At 39.9% G+C, this 26,356-nt stretch overlaps 1 protein-coding gene across 3 annotated transcripts in view; it reads left to right on the forward strand.

The window, feature by feature from the left end:
• The window catches only part of LOC109422355 (cofilin/actin-depolymerizing factor homolog), a 43,534-nt gene that overhangs the window by 11,355 nt on the left and 5,823 nt on the right, over positions 1-26,356 (forward strand). For all 3 annotated transcript variants that reach the window (XM_019697079.3, XM_062860369.1, XM_062860368.1), the window contains exons 3-4: positions 21,511-21,701; positions 21,765-21,870. In XM_019697079.3, coding sequence (XP_019552624.1) covers positions 21,511-21,701; positions 21,765-21,870 — 297 coding nt within the window. The remainder of the gene's footprint in view (positions 1-21,510; positions 21,702-21,764; positions 21,871-26,356) is intronic.

Below are 26,356 nucleotides of genomic sequence, written 5' to 3' on the forward strand. Positions count from 1 at the left end.
CGTGATTATGTCAAGGTTAGGAGTCGATCTTAGGTCCGCAGTATGTAGGTTCTAATCACATTAGACCTTCTGCCTAGTGTTAAGGACAAACTTGTTAGAATCCCAATATGGCTGCCACAATGGCCGACTTTGGCACCTACTCACGATTTTGAGGGCACAAATCTTTTCGTAAACAAAATCAGCGCACCTGATCTTCTTATTTTAAGCTTATTACAAGTGAGCAAAAACAGAATAATAAAATGCATTGTTGTTTGAAGCTTGCTTCTTGAGATTTGTGCGTCTGAAGTTTTGATGCACTGTTGAAGCGGGATTTCAAGACGTTTGTCCTTAAGCTCCCGTTGCCAAATCTGTCCACAATAAAGACACATGTGGCGACGGAACTGGCAACCCTGCACGCTTGCCAGTCGTCATCATCTTCCCAGGTGTTGGCAAATTCGATTTTAATGGCACCTGAGTACCTGAGTACAATCATAGCAAAAAAGAGGACTAAATGTCGTACACCGTGGATACAATGATATTGCAGAAGCGGTAAAAAAAATCAAAACGAAAATCGAGACGGGTCATATTCCTCGACGGCACACTCTGTGGGGGTACGTGTGCCGCCGTGCGTTATCCATATATGTCCGTCCGCGTTCGCCAGGTCGCGCTAGCAGTCGAAGTCAAGTCGAATCGAATCGAACCGAAACCGTAGGATGTCGTCAAGGGCAACAAGTACGCCGGCCGATTGGCAGCTGGCTAAAACAAAACTCAAATTACTACTAGAGACATGAAATATATCAACGACTGGTGGGAAGGAGCATTATTTCGATGAGTGACGTCAAATTTTTAAAATAAAGTTTCGTGAACGAGCACAAATTGTTTACATTTTATTAGCAACGCGATAGAGTGACAGCTGTTCGAATTGGGTGTCGTGCGGTAATAAAACGCTTCTTACCCAAAAGACCGGACGTGAATTGTACAGTACCGGTCGATGAAATTGTATGCGTTTCAATGAGTCGAATAAAATAAAAGTTGAACCCGTGTAAGAAAAAAACGGGGAAAATATATGTCATACGACATGAGAAGACATTAAAATACAATACATTGTATTGTAACATTATTATAGATTTTATTGTAGATCTCATTAACAAGGAAATAAAATAACAATATGGTTTAAGGTTATGAACCATACGATATATAGTTAGTAATGTAACGATTTACAATTCGTTGTTTGATATCGTTTGAACTTTAAATACAACGGTAGACCATTGGACCATGGTAGACCATTCGCATCTACATAACAATAACATTAATGATTGATAATGTAAAGTGTATCGTAATATTTTCATGTATTGTGTTTTAATGGAAACTTTTATCCGTGGTAATTTAATTTAAAGAACAATGACTTTCAATTGAACAGCACTGGTAATCATCACTTGTGTTGTCACCATTCATTATCTTCCATTTTGTGCGGGGGTAAAATGAGGTTTTGGCTTTGTTGGTGACGGCCGGCGCAACTAACTTCCCTCCTCCGCCGCTGGCCTGGCCGCAATACATACCAGAAATGAAAGCGCACACATTCTACACCGTGCTATTTCTGGTTTTCTTGCGCTTCTCCGAGTTCTCCCTACTCTGGCTACACGTGCTCTATATTTATAGCCGTTGTTGGTGACGGACGAACGACGACCGCGGCGCGTACGATATGGAAATCGGCATCGATACGATCAGCTTGCTAGGCTAGACAACCAAGCGAAGAATCGTCCGTCCGTCTCCACTACTGTTTTACTGAGATGAACAACGGTAGACTTGTTGGTACTAGTGAAGATTTTTTATGAGCCGGCGCAAGCCTTTGTCTGGTCCTAGTTTACACCTTTCCGCACGATTAACACCCTGTAGGCAAAATAGTAGTCTAATGAGTCGGGTGCAAGTTGCTGGTTAGACAGTACCGGTCAATGGTCTTTATGCATACTTGCAGATACCACTAGAACCGGGTTTGAATCATACAACAGAATATACATTCGACATAAAAAGGATGCAAATCGAATATGTACACTCCCGATCAAAGTTTGGGGTCACCCCCTCAAAAACATGTCATTTTTTAGGCCCATATCTCCGCCAATTTGCATCCGATTTCAAAACCCTAGGTTCCATTAAAAGATAATAAGTCAAAGAAACTTTGAACATGATATAAAAGAAACTTTTTCAAAAAATTTTGTATGTAAACTTAACCCAAAGTTGTAAAATTTTCTAAAAAAATGAATATAAACTTACGGTAGTGTCGCTGGGAATTGGGTCGACCAAAATTTAAGATGAGAGCGGAAATATGACCCATTTTCTATTAGCTTTCAACTGCTTTTTACAGAATTTAGCTAAAAAATCTAGAAAAAAAAGTTTTTAAGTAAATTAACTCTTCATGTCATCGACCAAAAGATTGGGGTCACCCCTCAATATGATGTATCAGCCAAAAGTTTGGGGTCACTTTCATAAAACATGGAAAAAGTAATTTGGTGATATCTTCGTCATCTATAGTTCAATTTTGAGGGTAGTAGCATTTGTCCTTTAATCACAATAGTTTTCTATCGTCCTCCGTGTAATATGTCTGGTTTTATCAAGATTGCAACCAACTTTCCAAAGCTGATGGCAGTTATTATAACCGTTATACTACCTTAATTGTTATTAAAATGGTTCCCAAGAAAACAATTGTGTCGTGTTGAATTCATGCATTTTCAGCGACTGATAAAAATTACCATTCATTACATGGTAAATATTATTAACATATGACTGGTTTTATTGTTCACAATAAAACACATAGTAGATATATTGTTACTTTTTACAATAGAAATCAATCCCATATAGTTCGTACAATAAGTGAACATTAGCTTTATTAGTGACTAATTGATTCGATTGTTTTTCAATAGTTCTATAATAATTTAAAGTTACTATCAGTAAAAATTAATTTAAGTTGTTGCAAAAGTGCCTGAAATGTTCTCATGGACTTTTTATTAAAAAAGAGTTTGTTTCTCAACTACACTTAAAAACAATTCGTAACAAATAAATTACAATAAATATTATTGTTGCTTGGATCATGTTTGTAAAATCAAATACAAAATCACTTGACATATTTTTTTATAGTTCTGGTGTTCGATTTGAATAGGTCGAATGTTTGCTGTGATTTCTTTGTTCATACGACCTATTCAAATCGAACGCCAGAGTTTTCGTTTTAAATTTGAGAACAGTAGATGTTTCGGTTAGCGAATGTTATTCGCTAAAACTTCAACGACTGACAGACGTCAAACCGTGTTGGCAGAGGAAACTCTCAAAGAATAACTGAGGAAGTACTTATAGAAAACTAGCTGAAAAGCAGGTTTAGCCAAGTGAGGATGTTACGGCAAGAAAAAGATGAACAATGATTTTTCTAATGTTTTCCAATAAATTAAAGGAATCTAATAAATAGTAAACTACCATTGATAACAATACAAATTCAATTAGTTTAATGGGGTCAATTGAACCGATGTTAAAATAAACATGCAATAATGTTTGTTGTTATGTAAACAAATTTCGCCTTTGAAAAACCAAAGAATTCATATTTCTCGGTAACATTTTTCTCCTGCATTTACAGATACTAATGGCCACATGAATTGTGAACGATTTATGACATGGATCATACGACCTGAGGTCTGACTTGTGATATTTGGCAGTTATTTGAAAAGATTGAAGATAGATCTTATCAACAGCTGCCTAGCAATACTTACCAGACAGACATCAGAGTGTGCATATCATTATGGCGGCCGTTAGTGCTCGTAAATGCTGGATATAAAATGTTAGCGAGAAATATAAATTCTATGGATTTTCAAAAACGAAAACTGCTTATTGCGCATTGCGCAGTTAAAAGTGCGACGAGGAAGTGCGGAATCTCAAATAAAAGTGCGATTTGGTGTCAGATCGTTCCGGTGTCTTCATCGCACTTATTCATTAGCTCATGATGAATAAGTGCGGTGAAGACGCCGGAACGATTTGATGCAATATCGCACTTTTTCAAGATTCCGCACAGAGGCGTCTCGTGACTAGCAGACTGACCTGTTCTACAGATTACTATTTTACTAAATGAAAACACATTAGAGTTATTTTATACTATTTATGCTTGCTGTTTTTTTTTGTTTTAGTATTGTGGTTTTTAACATAAGCTGATTTTTATCTTCTTGTTTGTTAACCATTTTCTGAAAAATATCTTTCGCATTTTCATCGTGAATAAAAATGCGATTCGCATTCAGATGCGCCTTTGAGCGACTTCCGAAGTTTGGTATCTAACATACTTTTAGAAAAATCCATTTTCGGTGGAAGTCATTTTCTAACGTTCTTCACACACCGACGATACTTGTTTTTTTTTTCAATCATGTCCAACATGCTCTCTTTTCCGCAAATGTTAGAAATTTCCACCTCTATAAATTGTTTTAGCTCGTAATGGCCTCGAAGTTAAAATTTGGAAACCGTTGCCAACGAGCTAGAGAACATTCGGCCCCCAGCTTCATCCACGCTGGATGTAATGCATAACAAGCGCGCACGACATTGGGTGTGCCAAAATGTGCTCTAGCTGCGCAAGTTGTTCTCAGCCTACGTAGAACGACAAACCGAGAAACCACAGTCTAAACTTTCATTCATTTCTGGTTTTGCTACACACATGTAAACTTTCCACTGAAGAAGCTCTTTGCGTTTAGCTGTGTGCCTCTGGTATCCATCGCTTTTTTCTCTAAAGAGTATACCGACCAGCATGCTAACAATCATTTACACACATTTGAGAACCTGATCGGTAAGCATAGCTGGCAAAGTATTTATATAAATACTGTGCAATCAATGTTCGTTATTCCATTTTTGTAGATATTGTTAAATAATCCTTTAATTTCCAACAACGATACAACATACATTTTTTAGCATTCTAAAACTGTAAATTTTCAACATGATTTTAAAGACTTTAGTCGGTTGCGCTTAGCGTGCGTGTTCGCGTGAGAAGCAGGCGGGAAGTGAAAAATGGGAAGAAACGTTGACAACGCTGCTGCTGGTTCTAGACGAGTAGGGAACGTATGAGCGACAGAGTAAAATGAAATGAATTCGAATGAACACTGCCGTTCGGAGGCAAAAAAAGTGAGAAAACTGTTGGTTTGGGAACAGCATCCATCGTTCGCATGAATCGGGGAACCGGTGGCATGTAGTTTCGAAGAGTCGAGCAAGAGAGAGCTGCGCAGGGCTGGCTCTCGCATGCTCTTGTTGGTTTCTGCCGGTGGATGACTTGGAGTCGTCTTTCGTTCTTCATAAACCGGGAACGATGTTAGCGCCTTGTGTGCAAGTTGTTATGGGGTATGTGCGGTGGGAGTTTTAAATTTAGTTTATTCTTTTGGTATATCTACTTAAAGATTATTTTGCGAGTTTTATTCTCAGCCTATACCCGTTCCAAGAACAGGTCGAACATGTGGACGAGGCGCCTCTGATTCCGCACTCTGTCGCAGTCCAGTTAGCAATGCAATAAACTATACAAATAACAACAAATATTATAGTATTTTTATTGTAACAACGATTCATTTGACGCCATTCAATTAATTGTATTTGTATTGTAAAAACAATGAAAAAACATTAAGATATATTGTTATCTTTTGAAAATTGCCCTAGAAATGGCTCATAAAAACACAATACATTCTATTGTTTTTCGCGAAAAAGTGTATGAAAATTTTCTCAAAATTTTATGGTTAAGATACATAACGACCACCATTTTTTATTGTAAAAGTGCCATTTACCATTCGCCGAATGGTATAGAACAATACGGGTGATGGTGAGTGTGCCGTGTAAATTACAATACGTTTAATGGTGAATATTTTTCGAAAAAATGGTGTTGTAACAATAAAATTTATCGTATTTTTATGATATTTTTTATCAGACTCTTCCTTTTTCACGATTTCTTTCAGTATATACTTCTTATACTACCATCTTCGTTGGTTTCACAACGAGAACTGATACATTTCAGAAAACAGCAAAGCTTGATTCTGTAGAGTTTGCTGGTTGAAATGGTTTCCTAAAATTCGTGAAGTTTGTTTTGTGTATAAGCGTAGAATTATTCATAAATTTTCGTTTTGCAATCTAACCATATACCTACATACATTGCGATTCGAGTACCCAACCTTTTTTATTGCCCTTCCATGAGTCATCCGCAGAGACAGCACCAGACAGACGCAGGGCAAGGTCATTTCTCCATCATACCCTCGTCGCCCTCGCTGCTTTTGTCACTTGGCTCAGTTGTCTTTCCTGACGGAGCCGGGCGCATCCTTTCCGAGACCCTTCGTCGCATTTGTTCAAAGAAAATCCAACAGAGAGAAAGACAGAGAGAGTGAGGGTGCGGTTATTTCACATCCCTATAGGTTCCTTTCTTCCAAGAGGATCTCTGCAGGTTGGTTGGGGTGGATGTCGCCGGTTGTTTCGATGTGCCGCCAAGTTCAACGAACTTTCTCCCGTTTTGTCGTCGTCGTCGTCATTCTACATACTGTCGCCGCCGTCGTTAAACAATACTCTCACTCTCCGTTTTCGGCGAAACACGATAATAGGCGACGAGAGGACTGATGTTTTACATTCTTGCAGTCACCAAAATGTAGGGAAACAAGCACAATCCACCGCAGTACACTACTGGATCCTAATAAAAGGTTTTGTAGGAAAACAATACAGTGTACAGTAACGTCGCATTCGATAATTTTTAAAGGAAAATGCAAAAACAATACAATTACTATACTTCATATGGTTAAATTATTATACAATAAATCGTAACAATATATCATAAGATTTTTTCTGCAACAGATTCCAACAAAAGAGGATACAGTTTATCGTTTCTAATTGTTATATGTGCATACAATGAATTTGACAAGTTTGAAAACTTTATTTATCCTCACAATATAGTATATTGTATTCCTAGGGTTATTTTTACCCGAGAACCGCTCTGAGTGAACTGTGTGCTATTCCCGTTCTAAGAAATCAAACCACGACTGAGTACGACGGAAGCCGGCTAGACAGCTACCGGAAGAGCGGTTCCATATCTCAACGCGTCAATCGTAAATTGTCTTATCCCATTATTGCCGCTCTTCAAGGCGGCGGTGCCGTCTCCCCTTACGCCGGTACTAAACAGCCAGAGAGCGGTCGGTATTCGTTGTTATTGAAGCTTTCGTTTCGTGTGGCACGGAACGTATCCACCTCAGTAATGTGTATGGAAAGCAAGATGATTCATACGTACCAATCAATTTGTCTCGTCGTGTTGACCAATGCTTGCAGCAGACACTAGCCAGCATCTTCCGTTTTGCACAGAACTCACCAACACGGTGCTGGTGCGGTGCCACATGCGCACAAGTTCACCCACTGATGAACGGTCAATTACTGGCGACGGGTCTTCATTCATCAATGCACTCCGGAGCAGCTTATTTGGCATTAAATTATAAACTTGTTTCAATCACACAAGAGAATATCTCCAGTTTCAATCAAGACGTCTCACCTTATCGGAGATATTTTTGGCGGGCTACCCTGCTAATACCTCAAAAAGTCGCTCCAACAGTCGCGTGAGTGTCGATCGCCGCCGGAGAAGTCTTCCAAATTTGGTAATGAACCTTGCTGTGGTAGTAGCAAGCAATCCAACCGAGCCGAAATGCTTCTTGTTGTTACGCTATTATTGTAATCAGCGTTCGTGCCAGTACACTTCGCTGACAAGGTGTTGGTAAATCTGTCGCTGTTTTCAGCTTCGGTCAGCTACTTTTACGGTAATGGTTATACTGCTCGCGAGCGAACCTGGTATCTGTAGAGCTCTATAGGGAAGTGTGCAATCTATCATCCGTCTAGCTCACCTGCTGTCGATATAGGATCGAGTGAATCATTCCACCTATCATTAAGCCGAGCAGCTCTGATTAAGAGCGCTACTTATTTGAAAATATCCGGCCTTCCTTCCCTCTCTCTAAAGATAACATGGGTAGCTAGATGGCGCAACGGAGAAAATTGACTCATTCATGCTGAGCATTTTTCTTCTGTTTTCGCATGGCTCCCCGTTACTCATCGTCCGTCCGTCGCGTTTGTGGAAAGGATCCACAAAAATCATTCTCGAAGCACAGTCAGCCTCAGTCATGCTTGACTGAACCGGGTTTGGTGAAGCGTTGTTCTTTGTGATATCAGAATGTGAGGTATCAGCAGAGTAATAATATACTGACTGCTGACTGCTATATTGTAGGGGTCTTGGTGGTGCGATGAGGAACCAGTTTGGCTGAAACGCGCCGATTTGGATGACTGTTTATGGTCTTGACCTTCGATTGTGTCTTTTCGCTGATTCTTGCAGGTAATTGAGTCAGAGAACTACTCTTGTCAATTTCAAGTAGTTTCCAAATATTAAATGTAACCAGCAGAGTTGTTCAATCATTCGAATTACGAGAAGGCAATTATCATTTAAAAACTTGCCTTTTTGTAGGTAAAAATAACTTAAATCCAATAATTATGATCTTTTTGACACATATATTTCTAATGTTTTCCATAATAGATAAAAGTTCTGAAAGTATCTTGTAGTTATATTTCTAGAAGAATTTGTTGTAGAATATGTAGCGTATTTGTTACCAGAATGTCATGAAATGAATCCTAAATGAAATTTCTGAACCAATGGAACATTTATGGAACGGTGTCATGGAAGAATTTCTATTCGGTTTAGTGGAAGGCTCCCGTGGCAGATTCGCTGGAGAAAGGACAAGCGGGATTTTTCAAGCTTGATTGAATTTCTGAAGGAATTGTTATATCTGGTACACGTGGACGTAAAGCTAAACTTCAATGAACATGTAGGAACTGCGACACACAGCGAAAGCGTATTCTGTGTTAGAATGTATACGTCGGCATGGTTCGGAATTCGCCTACGTGTATGTCCTAAAAACACTTTAAGGGCTGGTCATAAACCACGTAGACCGAAATTTGGCCACCTCAGACTCCCCTCCCCCCTCGTAGACTTTTGTCCATACAAAAACTTTGAAATTTGTATGGAGCGTAGACTTTAGCCAGACCCTCCTCCCCCCCAAAAAGTCTACGTGGTTTATGAACAGCCCCTTATTGTTCGTTAGTGCGGAACATACTAGAGTACGCCTCACAGGTTTGGTCTCCACCAGGGATGCCAGATGTGAAGACATGTCTTCAATTTGAAAACATTTGAACTTCTGTGAAGACATATATTTTAGTGAAGACATACTGACATATTGACAATATTGAAGACATTTCGAATTATGTAAAGACTTTTGAAAACAGAAAAAGAATCTCAGAATAATTTCAGATAAAAAAATGCGTTTCAATTTCTGTTAATAAAAACTTGCAAATTCCTTTTTTTCGATCTTTATATTTCCAGATGTGTTAAACAGTGGCGTCTCGTAACCTCACTTTTTACCTGTTCAACGACTCTAAAATTTGCATTTACGGAGAATTTATGATCAAAATCAAATTGAAAATGGACGAAAACGACTATGTTCATCATTTTCTACAAATTACAAGAAAGTTGGATGAGAAAATTCAAGAATTTACGTTCGTTGAACAGGTAGATTTGAGGTTAGGGAATCGTCACTGGTTTTAACGCAGTTTTTAGTTAAAATACGATTTAAATATGACGACCACCATTTCTTGAGATTTTAGGAAATATTCTTAAGTATCGAATTAATTTTTCATCAACAATTATTATAGAAAACAAAATTTTCAGGAAGTAATTAACACATTCCATAAATTCTTCTGGATAACTTTCCTCCAGGAATTCCTTTATGCAGAGGTTCCCAAACTTTTTGCTACCGCGGCGCCTTTTGAAATTTTCAAAATTGTCGCGGCGCACCAACAACTTTTTACAAAGAATTTTAATAATTTTTCCGTACAAAATTTCAAATATAATTCGTTAAAAAACCTTCTATGTCATGCTTCCTTGTAATTCAAAAAAAAAAAAGAAAAATTGCCTAAAGATTCGCAGAACTTAACACAAATTTCAGATTTCTGGAGGATTGCATTGCAAAACTTTTAAATTTGTTAAATAAAGTACGTAGATTACCAAATTTTAGGGAAAATAGCTATAAAAATTGATTGTTTAAAAACTGTCAGAAAGGCTGACAGTGACGGTGAGGGATCATGTTTTTGTATTCGGAAATAAAAAAAACTCAACTCAACTCAACTTAGCAACTCAAAAAAGGCAGTTTTCAGAATCATGCATGAAATCAACACATAAATTGTCGCAAGTTTTTTTTTTACGATGAGCAGCTAAATCAGCCTACAGCTGGAAATCTCAATTATAGAGACAAACAAACAAGTTATGATAGTGATGTAAGTAAAGATGTCGTCCTGAAGCGTTAGAGACAGCTTGAAGATCTGGAGATTGAAAGTAATTCTAGATGACAGTATTATGGAAAGAGCTCAAAAAAGTTTCTTGAAATATTTACTCTGAATTACTTGCTATTGATAAAATCGAAAAGTAAGCAGAATCATTAAAAAGTCCAAATAACAATTTGAGAGTCTTTACAAAATTTTAAAAAAATCCGGAATTTTCAAAATTTTGTAAAAATTTAAATGTTTCATGAGGATATTAGTAGTTCCGGAAAACATTCGTAGACTTTGAAACAATTACTTTTCAATTATGACTTTCTTTTGAAGTCGAGTTTGAAGTCTTCCTAAAAAAGGCAAGACATTGGTATAGAATCTATAGAATACAAAAAAGGGATTGAGGTGCCACTAAACAATATAAAACAACTAATAATATATTTTGCCTTCGATAATAAGAGTTTGTTCTTTGCGTTTTGGCTCAAGACCCTGCGGCGCACCTGAGAGATGTTCACGGCGCACCAGGGCGCCGCGGCGCACAGTTTGGGAAGCGCTGCCTTTATGAATTTCTCGGGAATTCTTCAAGGTGTTCCTCGGTAATTCCTTCAGGAGTTCCTTGGGAATTCCTCCTTGAGATCCTCGTAAATTCTTCCAGTAGTTTCTCGGGAATTCTTCCAGTAGTTCCTCGAAAATTGCAATAGAACTTTCTTGGGAATTCTTCCGGGAGATCCTCGGAAATTCCTCCTGGAGTTTTTTGAAAATTCTGCCAGCAGTTTTCCGAGAATTCCTCCAGGAGTTACTCAGGAATTTCTCTAAGAGATCCTCTGGAGTTCCTCCAGGAGTTTGTCAAGAATTCTTTCTGGAGCTACTCCCTCTGAGTATAAGAGATCCTCTGGAATTTCTACATGTAATACTCGGAATTTCTCGAGGAGTTCCTCGTGAATTCCTCCAAAAGTTTATCGGGAAATCTTCCAGGAGTGCATCGGGAATTTCTCTACGAGTTCCTCGTAAATTCTTCTAAGAATACCTCAGAAATCTGTTCAACGGATTCTCGAATATACCTTCAGGAGTTACTCGGGAATTTCTTCTGGAGCTCCTAGGAAACTCCCCCATGTAATCCTCGGAATTCCTCCTAAAGTTGCTTGGGAATTCATCCTTAACTTCCTCAGGAATTCCTCCAGGTGTTCCTCGGAAATTTCTCCATGAGTTTGCAGAGAATTTCTTTATGAGTTCCTCGAAAATTCCTCATAGAGATTCTCAGGAAATCTTCCTTGAGTTTTTTGGAAATTCCCTCAGGAGCTTCTCGAGAATTCGTTCAGGAGTTCCTCGGGAATTCCTTTTTGGGTTTTTCTCGAGTATAGCTCCAGGACATTTTCAGGAATTCCTGAAGGAGTTCTTTGGGAATTCCTGCAGGAGCGGATCACTAAAATAACTAAAACGGCCGTTATGGAATAAATATATAGCGCCACCGTAGCCTTGTTTGTTTGACTCCACTGCTCCACTGCTGTCACAATGTTAATGTCCATATACTGTGGCGCCTCTGTTTACATGCGGTTGACGCTAAAAAAGTTGGCTTCATTGATCCGTTCCTAGAGAATTCTTCTGGCATTTCATCGGGAATTCTTCAGGAACTTATTAGAAATTTATCTGGATGTTACAATGAATACCTTCAGGAAATCCTCGGGAATTCCCAGGAAACTCCTGGAGTAGGTTACCGGGGAACCTAGAGGAATTTTTGAGCAACGGACAAAAAATACGAAGAACTCTGAAGGAATTCTCGTGGAATTCTTGGAGCACACTCAGATTCAATTTCGTTGGTCGGTAATTATTTTGCTGGAAAATTTCGGTAAAGTGATAAAAATACCGTATTTCGGTAATTATAGTTTATTTTACAAAAAAATCGGTGATTTAGTTACCGATCCGTTTGTAATTCGATACTGTGACAGCATCATCTGTCAAATAATTTGCCGTACGCACTGTAAAATCGGGTTTCTACCATATACTGTAAAACACTACCGAAAAAGTTTGTAAATCGCACTCTACTTTACCGAAATTCCGTAAAATTGCGAGCATCAATTTCGAAACGTCAAACTGGTGATAGATAAAATTCACATGTTGGTTTCAGTCAGTACTTTGAAGTATTATAAGTGCCCTCCAACAAAATCTAGTTTAATGGCCTCGGAAACGCGATATTGGTAAATGGAGCTTTGCGTTTACTGGAATTGAGTAAGTATTCGTACATAAATTAATGTTCGCCTTCCCCCACGTAGTCAACAATCCGTTCCAGCCTCTCCGCAGTTGTTCGCATGATAGAATGGGTGCAAACTCGCTACACGTTCCTGCTACGAATCAAACTACAAACAACTAAGTGAAGTGACGCAATTTAAAGGCAAATTATAAGCAGAAACGTTAAAATTCTCCAAAAAGATGATAAATAAAAAGCTAAAGCCCAGGCTGCAATTTTAATTTTAAGAAGTACCGAAAATCTGTAAAAAATTTAATGAAAACATTGAATCACCGAAATCCTACGGTAATTCTGCAACTCACATTACCGGAGAAATTCGGTAATTTGTGACAGCCTTCCCAAAATTTCATTTACCGGATGATCGGTACTCGTTTCGATTACCGAACGGATTACCGAACGTTCAGCTGTTGAGAATTCGGTAAAAAATTACCGGATACTGTAAAAAATCTAAGTGTGAGGGATTTCCGAGAAACACTTAACTCGTGGAGAAATTCCCGAAAAAAAACCAAGAGGAATTTCTGGAAGTATTCCCGAGAAACTATTAAACGTATTCCTGGAAGGATTCCCGATGAACTCCTGGTGGAATTCCCGATGACTTCTGGAAGAATTCCTCACGAACTTTGGAACAGGAGAAAATCCCGAGAAACTCCTGAAGGAATTCTCGAGGATCAACTGAAGAAATTCCCGATGAAGTCTTAGAGGCATTCCTTACAAACGCCTTTAGGAATTTTCGTGGAATTTCTAGCAGGATTTCCGAGGAACTCCTAGCAGGATTCCCGATGAACTCTTGAAGGAAATATCGAGGAACTCCTGGCAGGATTCCTGAGGAACTCTTGGCAGAATTCCGGAGGAAGTCTTGGCAGAATTCCGGAGGAATTCTTGAAGGAAATATCGGGGAACTCCTGGAAGAATTCTCGGGAACGTTATGGATGAATTCTCTATGAATTCTTGGAGTATTTTCTGAGGATCTCCTGTTGGAATTTCCGAAGGACTACAGAACGAAATCCCGAGGAACTGATGGAGGAACTCCCGATGAACTCCTGGAGGTATGCTCAAACAAACTCTTTAAGGAGTTCTTGTCAGTATTCCCGATGAATTCCTACTGGAATTCCACATGAACTCCTGAAGGAATTTCCGAAGAACTCCACGAGAAATTCCCGAGAAGCTCCTGGAGGAATTTCCTAGGAACTCCTGGAGGAATATCTGCGGAACTCCAGGCAGAATTCCCGAGGAACTCCTGTAGGAATTGCCATGGATCTCCTGGAGGAATGGATCACTAAAATAACTGAAACGGCCGCTATGAAATGAACAGATAGCGCCACCGTAGCCTTGTGTGTTTGACGTAACTCGGTTGCTGTCACTGTGTTACCGTCCCATATACGGTGACGCTTTTGTTTTGATGCGGTGAGTAGCGGAAAAGACCCTCCAATGCCTACTTTTGTCAAATGTGACTCTTATGCAGTTATGGGCAGTAGAGTTCTAGAATACGTCGGGAGTGCTAATCATCTACGACGATATTTTTTGAACTTTTCAGGTTGTGATCTATTTGCGGGTTCTAGGTTTTTCATCATTAGAAATGAGTCGTAGATATGTTGCGCAGAATAACTTAAAATAAATAATTATTCATCTGTGCCCTTTACCTTTGAACCGGGGCTGAAATCATACAAGCACAAATAGAGAATGATTACAGTGCATAAAAGACAGCTGTACTCACCTTTGAACAACGCTACCTATGTCTCATTGGACTTGAATCCGATGAACGTGAAGAAGGGTGCCTATTTTCTGTAATGAAACCAAGCTAACCCAAATAAGCGTAATGACGATTGCCTAATTATTGATTGTAAGGTTTTGGGTCATTTGGCCGAATGCCGTTTGGCCGAATGCCGTTTGGCCGAACGCCATTTGGCCGAAAGCGTTTGGGAGAATGCCGTTTGGTCGAAAATAAATGATGAACTTACACACAAAGAAGAGCTCGGCAAACGCCGGCACCGCTGATTCTCAGCAAACATTCTTACTGAATTTCGGTAAAAAATGACGTTTGTTAGCTGAATTTCGGCAAAACATTTCCTGAATCTCAGCAAACCAACAACATGTTGCTGAGATCTCGTTGAAAAACAAATTTGCTGAGCGCTCGGCGGTGAAAATCTCGGTAAAAAGCAAGAAAAAATGCCGAGATTCAGCGAAAAAATTATTTTTTATTTTTTTATTTTATTATTTATTCATTTCATGGTATTCCTAATTAGATAATTATTCTATCTTCCCTACTGAACATGTGTTCTTTAAAAGGGACGTTAGAAACAATGAACTAGCTAGTTACATATATTCTGGAGAATAGAGATTATCAATATACAAACAATGAAAAAGATAGTTATAACAATTAACGTACAATAAATTCATCAATGTTAGCTTTTACATAACTTATTAAACTACGTTTAAACTGGTGAACTGTTTGAGCATGTTTCAATTCTTCCGGTATCTGGTTGTATGTGTGCGGTCCCATGTTTTGGAACCGTTTCCTTCCTATTTCCGTCCTAAATCCAGTTCTCTGTAGCAGATGCGCATAGCGCGTATGATGTTGATGTAGCGCTGTACTGAAGTTCCAGTTATGATGCAGATTTAGGTTATTGAGGATTTTAAACATAATCACACACGTACGCATGGTGAAAAGACCTTGTATTGGCAAAATAGTATGCTCGGGGTTGCTATAAAGCAGGTTTGTTGGATACAAAAACTCCAACTAAAAATCGCTTTCATACAGCGATTCTGCTGGACTTGGATGTCTTTGAGATGTGTATTGTAGGTTGATCCCCAGGTGGTGATGCCGTATTGGTACCGACTGTGGATAAATGCGAAGTACACCTTCAGTAGCACATGTTGAGGTACGAATTTAGAAAGTTTTCGTAACATTCCGCACAATGATGCACAATTGGCAACGATCTGTTTAATATGGTAGTCCCAGCGTAAGTTGTTGTCGATATGAATTCCTAGGTATTTGTAGCTGGACACCTCCTCTATTGTGACGCCGTTTACTATCAACACCGGATGAGGCACAGAGTGGTCCTCTCTAGCACCAAAAACCATCAGTTTTGTTTTCCTTAGATTTAGGGAAAGCAGGTTGTTTTCCAGAAAAGCCGTTACCAGTTGTAGATCATTTGACATCTCAGCATATAGTTCTGTTATGGAGTTAGCCTTGTACGTGATAGCAGTATCATCCGCAAACAGTCTCGGATGGCCTTTTATTCGGAGCTTAGCAATATCGTTGATGTAGATCAAAAATAGCAAAGGTCCGAGATTGCTACCCTGCGGTACACCACACTTGACACTGCGGAAGTCACTTCCAACACCAGAGATCATAACCTTTTGTTGTCTATCGGACAGATAACTACGTAGAAGATCATTTGCTACACCCCGAATCCCGTATGCGTCGAGTTTTTTCAGAAGAAGCAAATGGTCGATCGTATCGAAGGCTTTAGAGAGATCTAAAAACACCACTCCAGCTATTAACTTTTGGTCCACAGAGTGTGCAATATCGTCAACCAGCTCCAACACGGCAACTTCTGTCGATGATCCTTGCCTGAATCCAAACTGTCTAGGGTTGAGTAGCGCAGTACTATCCAAAAAGTTTGAAAGACGCGCTGATAGAAGCTTTTCGAAAACTTTATTGATTGCTGGTAGAACTGATATAGGCCTGTAGTTTGTTGGGTTCTTGGGATCACCTCCTTTGAAAACCGGAGAAATTAAGTGTGTAAGTGACCATGTCACTATTCCTCGCATCAGTATAACTCGAAAAAACAGCCTATGATTAAAAGAAGGAAAAATCTTTGATAAAATATTGACAGGTTCAACGTCAACTCATCCCTGAATGTCAAAACTAGAAAGAATAGCCTATGATTAAAAGAAGGAAATATTTCTGATGATCATATTGGTAGTTGGAATGTCAAAAACTTCTTCTAAATTCTTTTAAACATAATTCGGCCAAATGGCCGGACACCCATGGGAATAATCCAGATTATTTTTTTTAGAATTTTAATTTTATGTTGAACCTTCAGTCAAAGTTGTCAAATGACAAAAAAGTCATTTGGTTTATTGCCATTTTCACTGCTTCTAGTGAGAAATATTTATCAAATATATGATTATTGTAGCATAACTAACCAGCATTATTGCAGGTCTGTGGTTGCGGATGAAAATTTTCACTGAAAGTGGTAGAACTGGAAAAAGTCATGACATTTTTTCCATGACATTTCCGTGACATTTCACACCCTGCCTTTAGTCATTGCAACATTTTTTTATTCCGGTCAGTTCCAAATCTAACATTTTGCCATTACCCGTAATTTTCCAACCACCTTGACCCAGTGTCCATCGTCCAAACTTCAAATAAGGAATCACATCCTACCGATGATGCGATGGATGACGCAAGAAGTCCCGTGTTGGCGAATTTCATTGCGTACTTCTACTACGCGATGACCATTGTGGGGAAACAAATGAAATGGACCACAGCCGGTCGAATTCGAATGTGTTGCTGACTGTTGGATCGTACGCACATACACACACTACATCGGGACAAATGTTAACTTTCTCTAAATTTGAAATTTATTTTTGGAACCAGAACTCGCACAAGCGATCATCGGCCGGCGTTAGAGGCTGGCTAACAGTTCTGGTGTGGAATAGAGGGATATTTAGCAAAACGCGTGAGAGCGTTTGTTAGTTTATCCAGTTTCTAGTTTATTTACAAGGAATTAATTTGCATTTTTATTGATTCTTTGTTTTCCTTATTTTTGGAAAATTGTTCAACATGATTTTGACAAATGATTGTTTTCCTTAATATTATCCCACACATTTAGAACATTATGTGAAAATGATCAAACACTCTTTGTCACTTGTAGCTCACCCGCTTTCTGTCTACTAACCTGTAAATTCTACTCGCTCTACTCAGACTCATAGAAAGCAACAAGTACTTTGGTACTTACTAAGTACCGTAAAACGGGGTGAATAGAAACAATGGGGCGAATAGAAACAAATAAGTTATTGTAAAAAAGATGACAATTATGTTTTAAAATTCATCAAAACTTAATTTTATTAGCTAGTTGGATGCTACTAGTGTTTCAATAAACCTTTTTTAAGATGATAATTCCGTTAATTTTTTTTGTGAAAATTTTTAAAAGCAAAGTATTGATTTGGAGGCAAAAAAACTTCCGCCATTTAAATTGCGTTTCATCGATTTGGTATGTATTAACAGACTAAAGTATTTTTCGACATTCGACATTTTTTTCTTCACTAGGTGAATTATTATAATCTAGTGTTAGAGTTTTAATTGAATTAAAAGTTATTTCTGTCTTGAAATTGGAAAAAATATCGAAAATTGTTTAAAGCTGTTTCTATTCGCCCCATTGCGGGGCGAATAGAAACAAGCAACCTTTTTTCAAATAAGTTAACGAAATCAAAATTAGTTTTGAATCCTAATTACAGCAATTAAAGAGGGAGGAGGGACTCAAAGTTAAGACCCTTGCAACTGACTTTATTACGCACGGTTCCAGAGATACTTGCCTAAGTATGCTGGAAGGTGTTTCTATTCGCCCCGTTTTACGGTATCCCTGGTCTTTCAGTGGTTCAACCACCGCGTACTCGATCGTGCCAAGCCAGAAAACGGCTCCAATATAACCAGAATCATTAATGAACGTACAGCGAAACAGCTAGGCTCAAATTGAGCGTAACCCGCCCAATAATTTATCAGTGTTCTTCTGTTGTCTACCTTCTAACTAGACAGACACCCTGAAGAAAATTTGTACCCTACAATCCTGAACCATCGAATCACTCGTGTTCATAGCACAGACAACAATGTCTGATTTTCAAGTTTGAGGTTAAACTCGTTGTCGTCGTCATCGGCGGCGGCAGCGACCGCCGGCCGGACGAGCGGAAACACGTGTTTCGTGTTTCGATCGCCATCCAAAAGGAACCATAGCGCGAACAGAGTAGCAATACACCTACTAGCACAACCGTGGCGGCTGCCAACGAAAAGTACGCAAGTGCAACGTGAGTGCATTCCACTCTTTCGCGTCCGTCTCTTTTGCTGCCTATGGTTGTTGTTGTTGTTGATAGATGGTACGTGGTTCCTCAAACGTTGGAGCTAAACGCCCCCACTCGATTCAACTTGTAGTATATATGTAGGTAAGAGATATGTACACTATTCTCATTTTATGAACCCTGTGATAATCATTAAAAACAGATGGGTAACAACAAAACACATGCATTGCCATAAAACTTCATAGTTTCGGATAATTATGTTTTGTGAGAATTTCTTAAAATTTTACCGATTTCTAAATTTAATTCGTGAAGGTGGGGCTGGCTCACCGACACTTCCGGTCCGCTTTAGTGCTTTATGCATCATTGTGGCCAGGTGTTGCTCTAGTTTTTCCAACTGTATTGTAAAGCATGAGCGGTGATCCTTGGCATACTTGTGTAAATTGGGGTAGGTACTCGAAATGTTGATCGATCACCGATTATTGCTGGCAGATGCAGTGGAAAGTTTGTCTTAATACGTATCAATCGTCTCTGACAAACGAGAAAAACTGACTTCACTGATTACCTGTCTCTGAGCCAAATTTGGTATAGAGTCTTCAGTCTCCGATTAATCGCTTCATGTTTGATGGAGGTTTTTAATCCAATGGGTTACATAGCCGCTATCCGAATGAAGAGAGTAATGTTCCGCGTAATATATCACAAATCGAAAGAGGTACGGTACATTACGTGGAGCGGATATACTGAATTGGGTACCAGACCAAGTCCCTGCTGGGTGGCGCTAAATAGGTGAGCCATAGACAATAGAATCGTCAATGTCGTAGGGCATAGTATGTGACTATTGTCGAAACAACACTATTGTTGGTCATTGTCCACTAAGCGCATAACTATGTTAGGGTCAAGATTAGGATGAAATCATTGGTAAAATATAATAACACTTTTAGTTTGTGTAGTTCGATATTCGCATGGTTAATTATTTTATGAACAATAATTTTATTGACGAATCCGATTTAAAATAATTGAATAGTAATTTTTGTTAAGCCATATTATATTAAAATAATCACTATCATTATCAATGAATGCTATCCGCTTCGCTACATTGAATTTTGAAGTACTGGAGGCTTCACTTGTCAACAAATTAACAACAAACACACTATAACAGTATCTAGAGAATCGTGGAGGGTGAGAAACCTGAACTAGTAGCAGTATTCATATAGATTAACAATTATACTCTACTATTTTCAATCATTGCAACATTATACTAATATGTGCGGGCCGCCCATTTGCGGAGTTGTGCGGCCAATTATTCTCTTTCCATTCCAGAAACGACCGTTTTGAAGCAAGAAGTGTCCCAATGGCCAACACAAACGGGACTTATCCGAAACACACAAGATAAGTACAACAATTTTATAATCAGGCGCCCAACTCTTTCTACGACTTTGCTAATAGATAATGCAATATGCATACTTCAATATCAATTATTTGTTTGTTTGCGCGTTTATTTATGACACTATTGAAGCATTCGTGTCGCCGCGGAATAGTTTACAATTTATCTTATTTACATGTTTCAATTCACTTTAAAGTATCTAACACTGCTTTTACAATTGTGTATGCAAACTTGTATCTTAATTATGTTCATTATTAATAGTAGTCTGATAAAACAAGTCTAGTGATTTTTTTTTTTTTTTTTTTTTTTTTTTTTTTTTTTACCAAGGAATAGAAAGAGTTGGTGTCATAATCAATACAATACTTGAAACTGGAAACTCCTTATTTCCCCCTATGGGTTATAGGGAGGGGCGGGACATTCGAGCCTACTCATCAGTGGAAAGGACTTGATATGCTAATCGGTTTAGCATAGGGCAGATACAAGTCTACTGGTAGACGTATCGCCCAGCGAAACAACGCAGATTGGCCACGGCCCGGGGGTGCGTTGATTATAACAGAATAACAGAATAACAGATTTCTAAATTTAATTCGTGAACTGAAGTTACGCAGAACGTTACGGAATCTAAGCTGGCTATAAAGTCCATAAAAGTCCATATTCGCTGTAGCAACACGCTTTTTTTACATTTCGAGAAACGTAACAATTACATCTTCCAAGATACTAAACTTCTTCAATTACTTCAAGCACCCCCTCACTACGTCTGCCAGGGATGGGAAATGTCATGGAATTTCATGGACAAAAATGTCATGACATTTTTCAATCGCCACCATTTCCGTCCTTATCGCTCCTTCGAATACAATGCTAGAAAGTTGAAATTTGAAAGTGCATCACACTGCTTCAGCAGATACTTCATCTGCAGTTTGAACACTTGATTTCGATTCATTCTCTGTTGCACATATTAGTTTCGCCGGAAAACCATGTTCTGACATTATTTGGTTTAAACAAATTCCAATACCATGCAGATATTCACCGACGAAGGACTCCTGAAGTGATTTTAGCTTGTTCAACAGGACACGTGACAATATTTCGTACGCTACCATTTCTCGATAAAATTATTGATGATCATTAACATCTAGATAAATTGAAATAGTTAATAGTCCATTTTTCCACCACTCAACAGTCGTCCATCACAGCAAAACTGCACTTTCTCGGCTGTTCTAAAACTAGAGCGCAGTGCAATGTTGCTTCTCCTCCTCACAAACGCTGACATTTATTTTCCGTGAGACACAGTTGAGTGGTTGTGGAAAGAGTATATTAGCGCAACGTAGCGCAGCGATAGTCGCCGCCGCCGCCAACTGCCTTCCACAATGATATTTTTAGCTCTGGGAAACGCACTTAGCTTATAAGCTCTAATTTAGGTAGGGGAAATTCAACAGGAGCAAAGACATCACCATCAGCGCGCTTTACTGCCTCTAATCCCACGGGCTCACGTAATCGACATGTTAGTGCGTTTTGTTTCTAATCGGACTTGTTTTCTCCCCCGCCCCTCCCACAGGCCTCAGGAGTGACCGTATCAGATGTTTGCAAAACGACATACGAGGAAATCAAAAAAGACAAAAAACATCGCTATGTCATATTCTACATCCGCGACGAAAAGCAGATCGATGTGGAGGTGATCGGTGACCGCAACGCCGAGTACGACCAATTCCTCGAGGACATCCAGAAGGGTGGACCCGGCGAGTGCCGGTAAGTGCTTCTCGGACATTATGAGATATACAATTCCATTTGAACAATTGTTGCTTTTTTCAGATATGGACTGTTCGATTTCGAGTACATGCACCAGTGCCAAGGCACTTCGGAAAGTTCCAAGAAGCAGAAGCTGTTCCTGATGTCCTGGTGTCCAGATACCGCTAAGGTGAGTGTGGTCTAATTATTATTTTTTTTTCTTTCAAATGAGTATGCTAGGCTCAGTGTTGCTAAATGTCATGATTTTCACGTGACTTTGAAAATTGAATATTGCTAATATCTTGTTTCGGAGACCAGTTTTGGGATACCAAAGCTTGATGTAGCTAAATGACTGCATAATGCATAATCAGCATTTTTCTAATTGGAAAGTTTTGATACTTTGTGAGACTGATTCTTGTTGACGTTACCTAAGAGGAATGTCATGGAACAACCAATACAAACTTCAGTATCTGCAGTCCCTCCTAATCGAAATCGAATTTATTGGCCTCTTTTTAACGTTGTAAGAATAATAAGCATTGTGTCCTGTTTCGCGTCGCGTCTTATTAGTGTTGTCAACATTCCTACGTTAGCGCAAACCTCAAGAATCGCAGCTAGTCTCGGGCTCTTTTTAGGGATAGTGTGAGGTCAAGGACCGTCTTCTACAACAAAAGTAAAAGCCTGGACTACTTTTTCCTCGACCCACCAAGCAACATTTCCATGGTCGCCAAATCCTTCGTCTCCCCAGAACCATCAAAAAAGCATTACAGCATCCGCTCGATAACTGACTGCTGTTTAACTGGGCGCTCGATAACTGGGCCAAAATCCAGTTAAAAAGCAGTTTTCTGTCAAAAACAAACGAAATCTAACCTCACATTTTGCAAATTAGTAAACAAAACAAAATATAACAATAGCCTCCGGCTCCGGAAGCTCAGTCCAGTTATCGAACGGCGCTCACTAACTGAACTGTCATCAAATCCCAGTTATCGAGCGGAAGCTGTACTAACTTCAGAGAGGTGCTAGTGCACATCGCAAACTCAAGGTAGCCTGCAGCAACGAGCATCGATGACTCGCTTTGGGGAGTCCACCTAGGTAGCATGCTGGCGCTTAGCCGGCTTCCCGAGTGGTCCTTACCTTACCACTTCCTTTGTCCCCTAAGGCAGACAGGATCGACACCACACCTGCTTCCAACAGCCCACAAGAACGGATACCGCGTGCACAGTGACCTTCTAAGGCCTTATCAGCCAGCACAGAAAGACGTGTCGACAAGGGGCCTCCACCTACGCCAACCTTGCCGGGGACTCCTTTCCAACCGCGGGCTTGGATCCAATCCAGTAGACCGACGCCACAACATCAACGCTACCAGTTCCTGCGGCCACTTAATCGCTGTAAGGGTCGATTTCGACCGAAGGGCACCGGTAGGACCTACGTAGCCAACTCCGAACCCTTGGACCACCTGTGTTCCTACTGAAGCGTCTGATTGTGTATGGGATGTACCATAGGCAGTCGACAAGGAATCCACCGGTAGATTCTGCAGAGTAGGCTGCTCCGATTGTGGTAATCCCATAACGCGAATGACAAGATAAGGATCTGCGGAAACTATTCGACGGGCCTGAATGAAGCGCTGCAACCTTATCAGCCTATCCGTTACCTCTGCCGCAGAATATCTTCGCCAATCTTGCAAGCTGAACTGTCTTCAGCCAGATTGACCTAACGGATGTATTTCTTCTGCAAGTGGTGGTGGATGAAGTCTCTTGACGTATCGTGGACTATACCGTTACAATCACCTTCCCCCGGGATTGAAGACTGTCCGAAGCAGTTGAAGGAAAAATTAGAGTTCCGTTGGATCACCAAGTGTCAGCGTTCGTCCTTCGACCGGTTCAAGGAGATGCTTGTTTCCGACCTTTTGGTGACGCACTACGATCCGCGAGGAGAGATCATCGTATCGGCGGATGCGTCTCCGATCGAGGTCGGCGTGACTGTATTACAAGCTTTATGTTTGTTGTGTCATATGTCCCATTTTAATGTGCAAATATGGCATCAATTTAAATGCACATTTGTAGTGCTTTGGCGTAGTAGAACATCAAGGAGATCTCATCAGTTTCATTTTGATAGCCTACGTTCAAGTCATTTCGGGCAATGATTAACTAGAACATTAGTGAATCGTTCCCTAACAGGGACATCAAAGTGTAGATTCGATTCAGGATGCCCCCTTAGGATTTGAAATTCCTAGACAAAACTGAAGCTATGACAGCAACTAACGCTGCGAAAAAAAGGAAACCTGCCAGATAAAATGCGATAACAGGGTTGACTGATGGGCCAATAACAAATGAATGAGCCTCATCATCCTGTCGTCGGAAATTGTTATCCACTAGGGTAAAAGGGCAAAATTTATGTTCTGTGCTGTGTATGTTCATATGTTTTACGCATTTGTAGTGTTCCACTATACTTTGTTATATTTTAATATGCATTTGTAGTGCTTCATTATTTTTTCGTAATAATAATGGGGGATCATACGTAATGCATATTAGAAATGTTACACTACTCTACAAATGCGTAATGAAATAGGACAATCGATTTAGACATATACAACATAGAATATATATTTTGCCCTGTAACACGGGCTGACGAGGTTTCATAGTTGTTGGTCCATCAGACAATCCTGTTATCGTATTTTCAATGGCGGGATGCCTTTGTGTTCACAACATCAGTTCCTTTCATAACTTGAGTTTGTCTAGAAATTTCTAATACTAAGTGTGAGAGGTCTACACTTTGATGTCCCTGTTAGGTTAGGCCATCAAAAGGAGCCAGATGAGATCTTATAATGCTCTATTACGCCAGAGTACTACAAATGTGAATATAACTTTGGAGAATACTAACAAGTTAAAATGGAACTTGTAACACAAAAAAAAAACTTGTAACAATTGCCAGCCATAAGTTCCCCGACTATTCAGTAGAGGTGGTTTAACACGCGACACGAGCGCTTACAAGGGCAAAGATGACTGTGGTGTTCGCTGTAACGGAATTCTAAAAGATGATTTTCGGCAGAAAGTTTCGTTTACAGACCGACCATGAAAATCTGTCTTGAATTTAAGGTTCACGGAAAGGTATACACGGTGAACCATCTACAACACTAGGCGCTGATGCTGCTCTTATACGACCATCGAGTATGTGCTGATTGACAACCACGGCAAGTCTGATGAGAATTACGTGTTTGCGAGCGTGATTCTGGAAGAGGACCTACAGTTTGTGGCTGACGAAGCAGCAGTTAGCTGTTTTCCGCTGAGGTTCGAGTTAGTGGAGTAGGAGACGCAATCCGATGAACAGCTGTACAGTGTTCCGATATCTTCAAGAAGGTTGACCGAAAGAGGCAAGTCTAACAATGGTGTGCCTGAACGTTGACCAAACGTATCCTTTGGAGTGCATCCTTCCCCTAACAACACCGAAATTCCCATGACACCTAGGCCTGAGAGATCGTAGAGCTGTCTACATTTTTCAAAACTAACCATTCTTTCCCATCCCTCAGCGGTCGCAAGGACGTGGCCAGGACAGTTTTCGACTATTGTAGGATTGTGCCAGTCTTGTCTAAGAGTTAGAGATTAGTCCCAAATCTTTGTGCTTTCGTTCGGTCGGGTGCCTCTTTCCCTCATAACAGCGATCTACACTGCAAAATATTTTTGCTGGTAATCAGCAAACTTTGCTGATTTTTGGCGTGCTGTTTACATTCAGCAATAAATACAAATTACTGAGTATCAGCAATTATTTTTCAACTTGCTGAACATACATCAATTTTAACAGTTGACCAGCAACTTTGTGCTGAAATTCAGCAAAAATGTTGCGTGCTGGAAGCATTTCAAAAAATTTGGTGTGTAGGACTGTACCACCTACGAATTTGGGCGATTTACTCAATTTTAATGCTAAGGTTGGTCGAAAGAGGCAAAGATCAAGGATCCGGAGTTACGTCGGTTCCATAGAATGTTGCGTCATGTTCGAAAGCCGCCTGGTGATCCCCGAGAAGCATCTGTAACCTCTGTAACCGAATATGCAGTCCTTTCGCAGAGACAAACGTCGCACAGGGAGTCTGTGCCGCTGAACGTGTAATGCCGTCTGACAGCGAGCCTCACATTCACTGCAAGCACTGTGCTTCACCGAAAGCAGCATCGTTTCCGTATGGAAGTATGTTCATGTGGATTTCGCCGTACGTCACTATGGCGTACAAGAGGTCGTTGCAGATGCGTTTTACGTTTTTCTTCTAATCAATTGCACAATACCGAAAAGACAGGTCGACAAAGGGAAGTCACCGTCCGAAGCAATGATCAGCCGGTACTATTTTCAGGACAAGTCTGGATCTGCTTCGACTTCCGTCAGAGCACCAAACGAGTGAAGAAGAAGGAAGAAAACCGAAGGGTTTCCAGTGTTTCCACCGTTGCCAGCTGTACTGTCTACTTCCTAGTCGGGCTCTACGTCCTTGTCCTCATTCATTATCATCGTCTCGTCGTCTGTTTCTGCTACACCAGCATTCCCAGAGTTCGAATCGGTAGATAGCGAACGAGTTACTCCGGTACAGCATCCACGAAGATCTCCGTAATGGTTCAGCCCGTATCATCTCTATAGAGAAGGGGGAGCGGGGGACTGTACTGGGGACAACTGGAATGTGATGATCTCCAGTTTTATCGATA

Source organism: Aedes albopictus, chromosome 3, assembly GCF_035046485.1.
Source record: "Aedes albopictus strain Foshan chromosome 3, AalbF5, whole genome shotgun sequence".
In the NCBI taxonomy this organism is placed as follows: domain Eukaryota; kingdom Metazoa; phylum Arthropoda; class Insecta; order Diptera; family Culicidae; genus Aedes; species Aedes albopictus.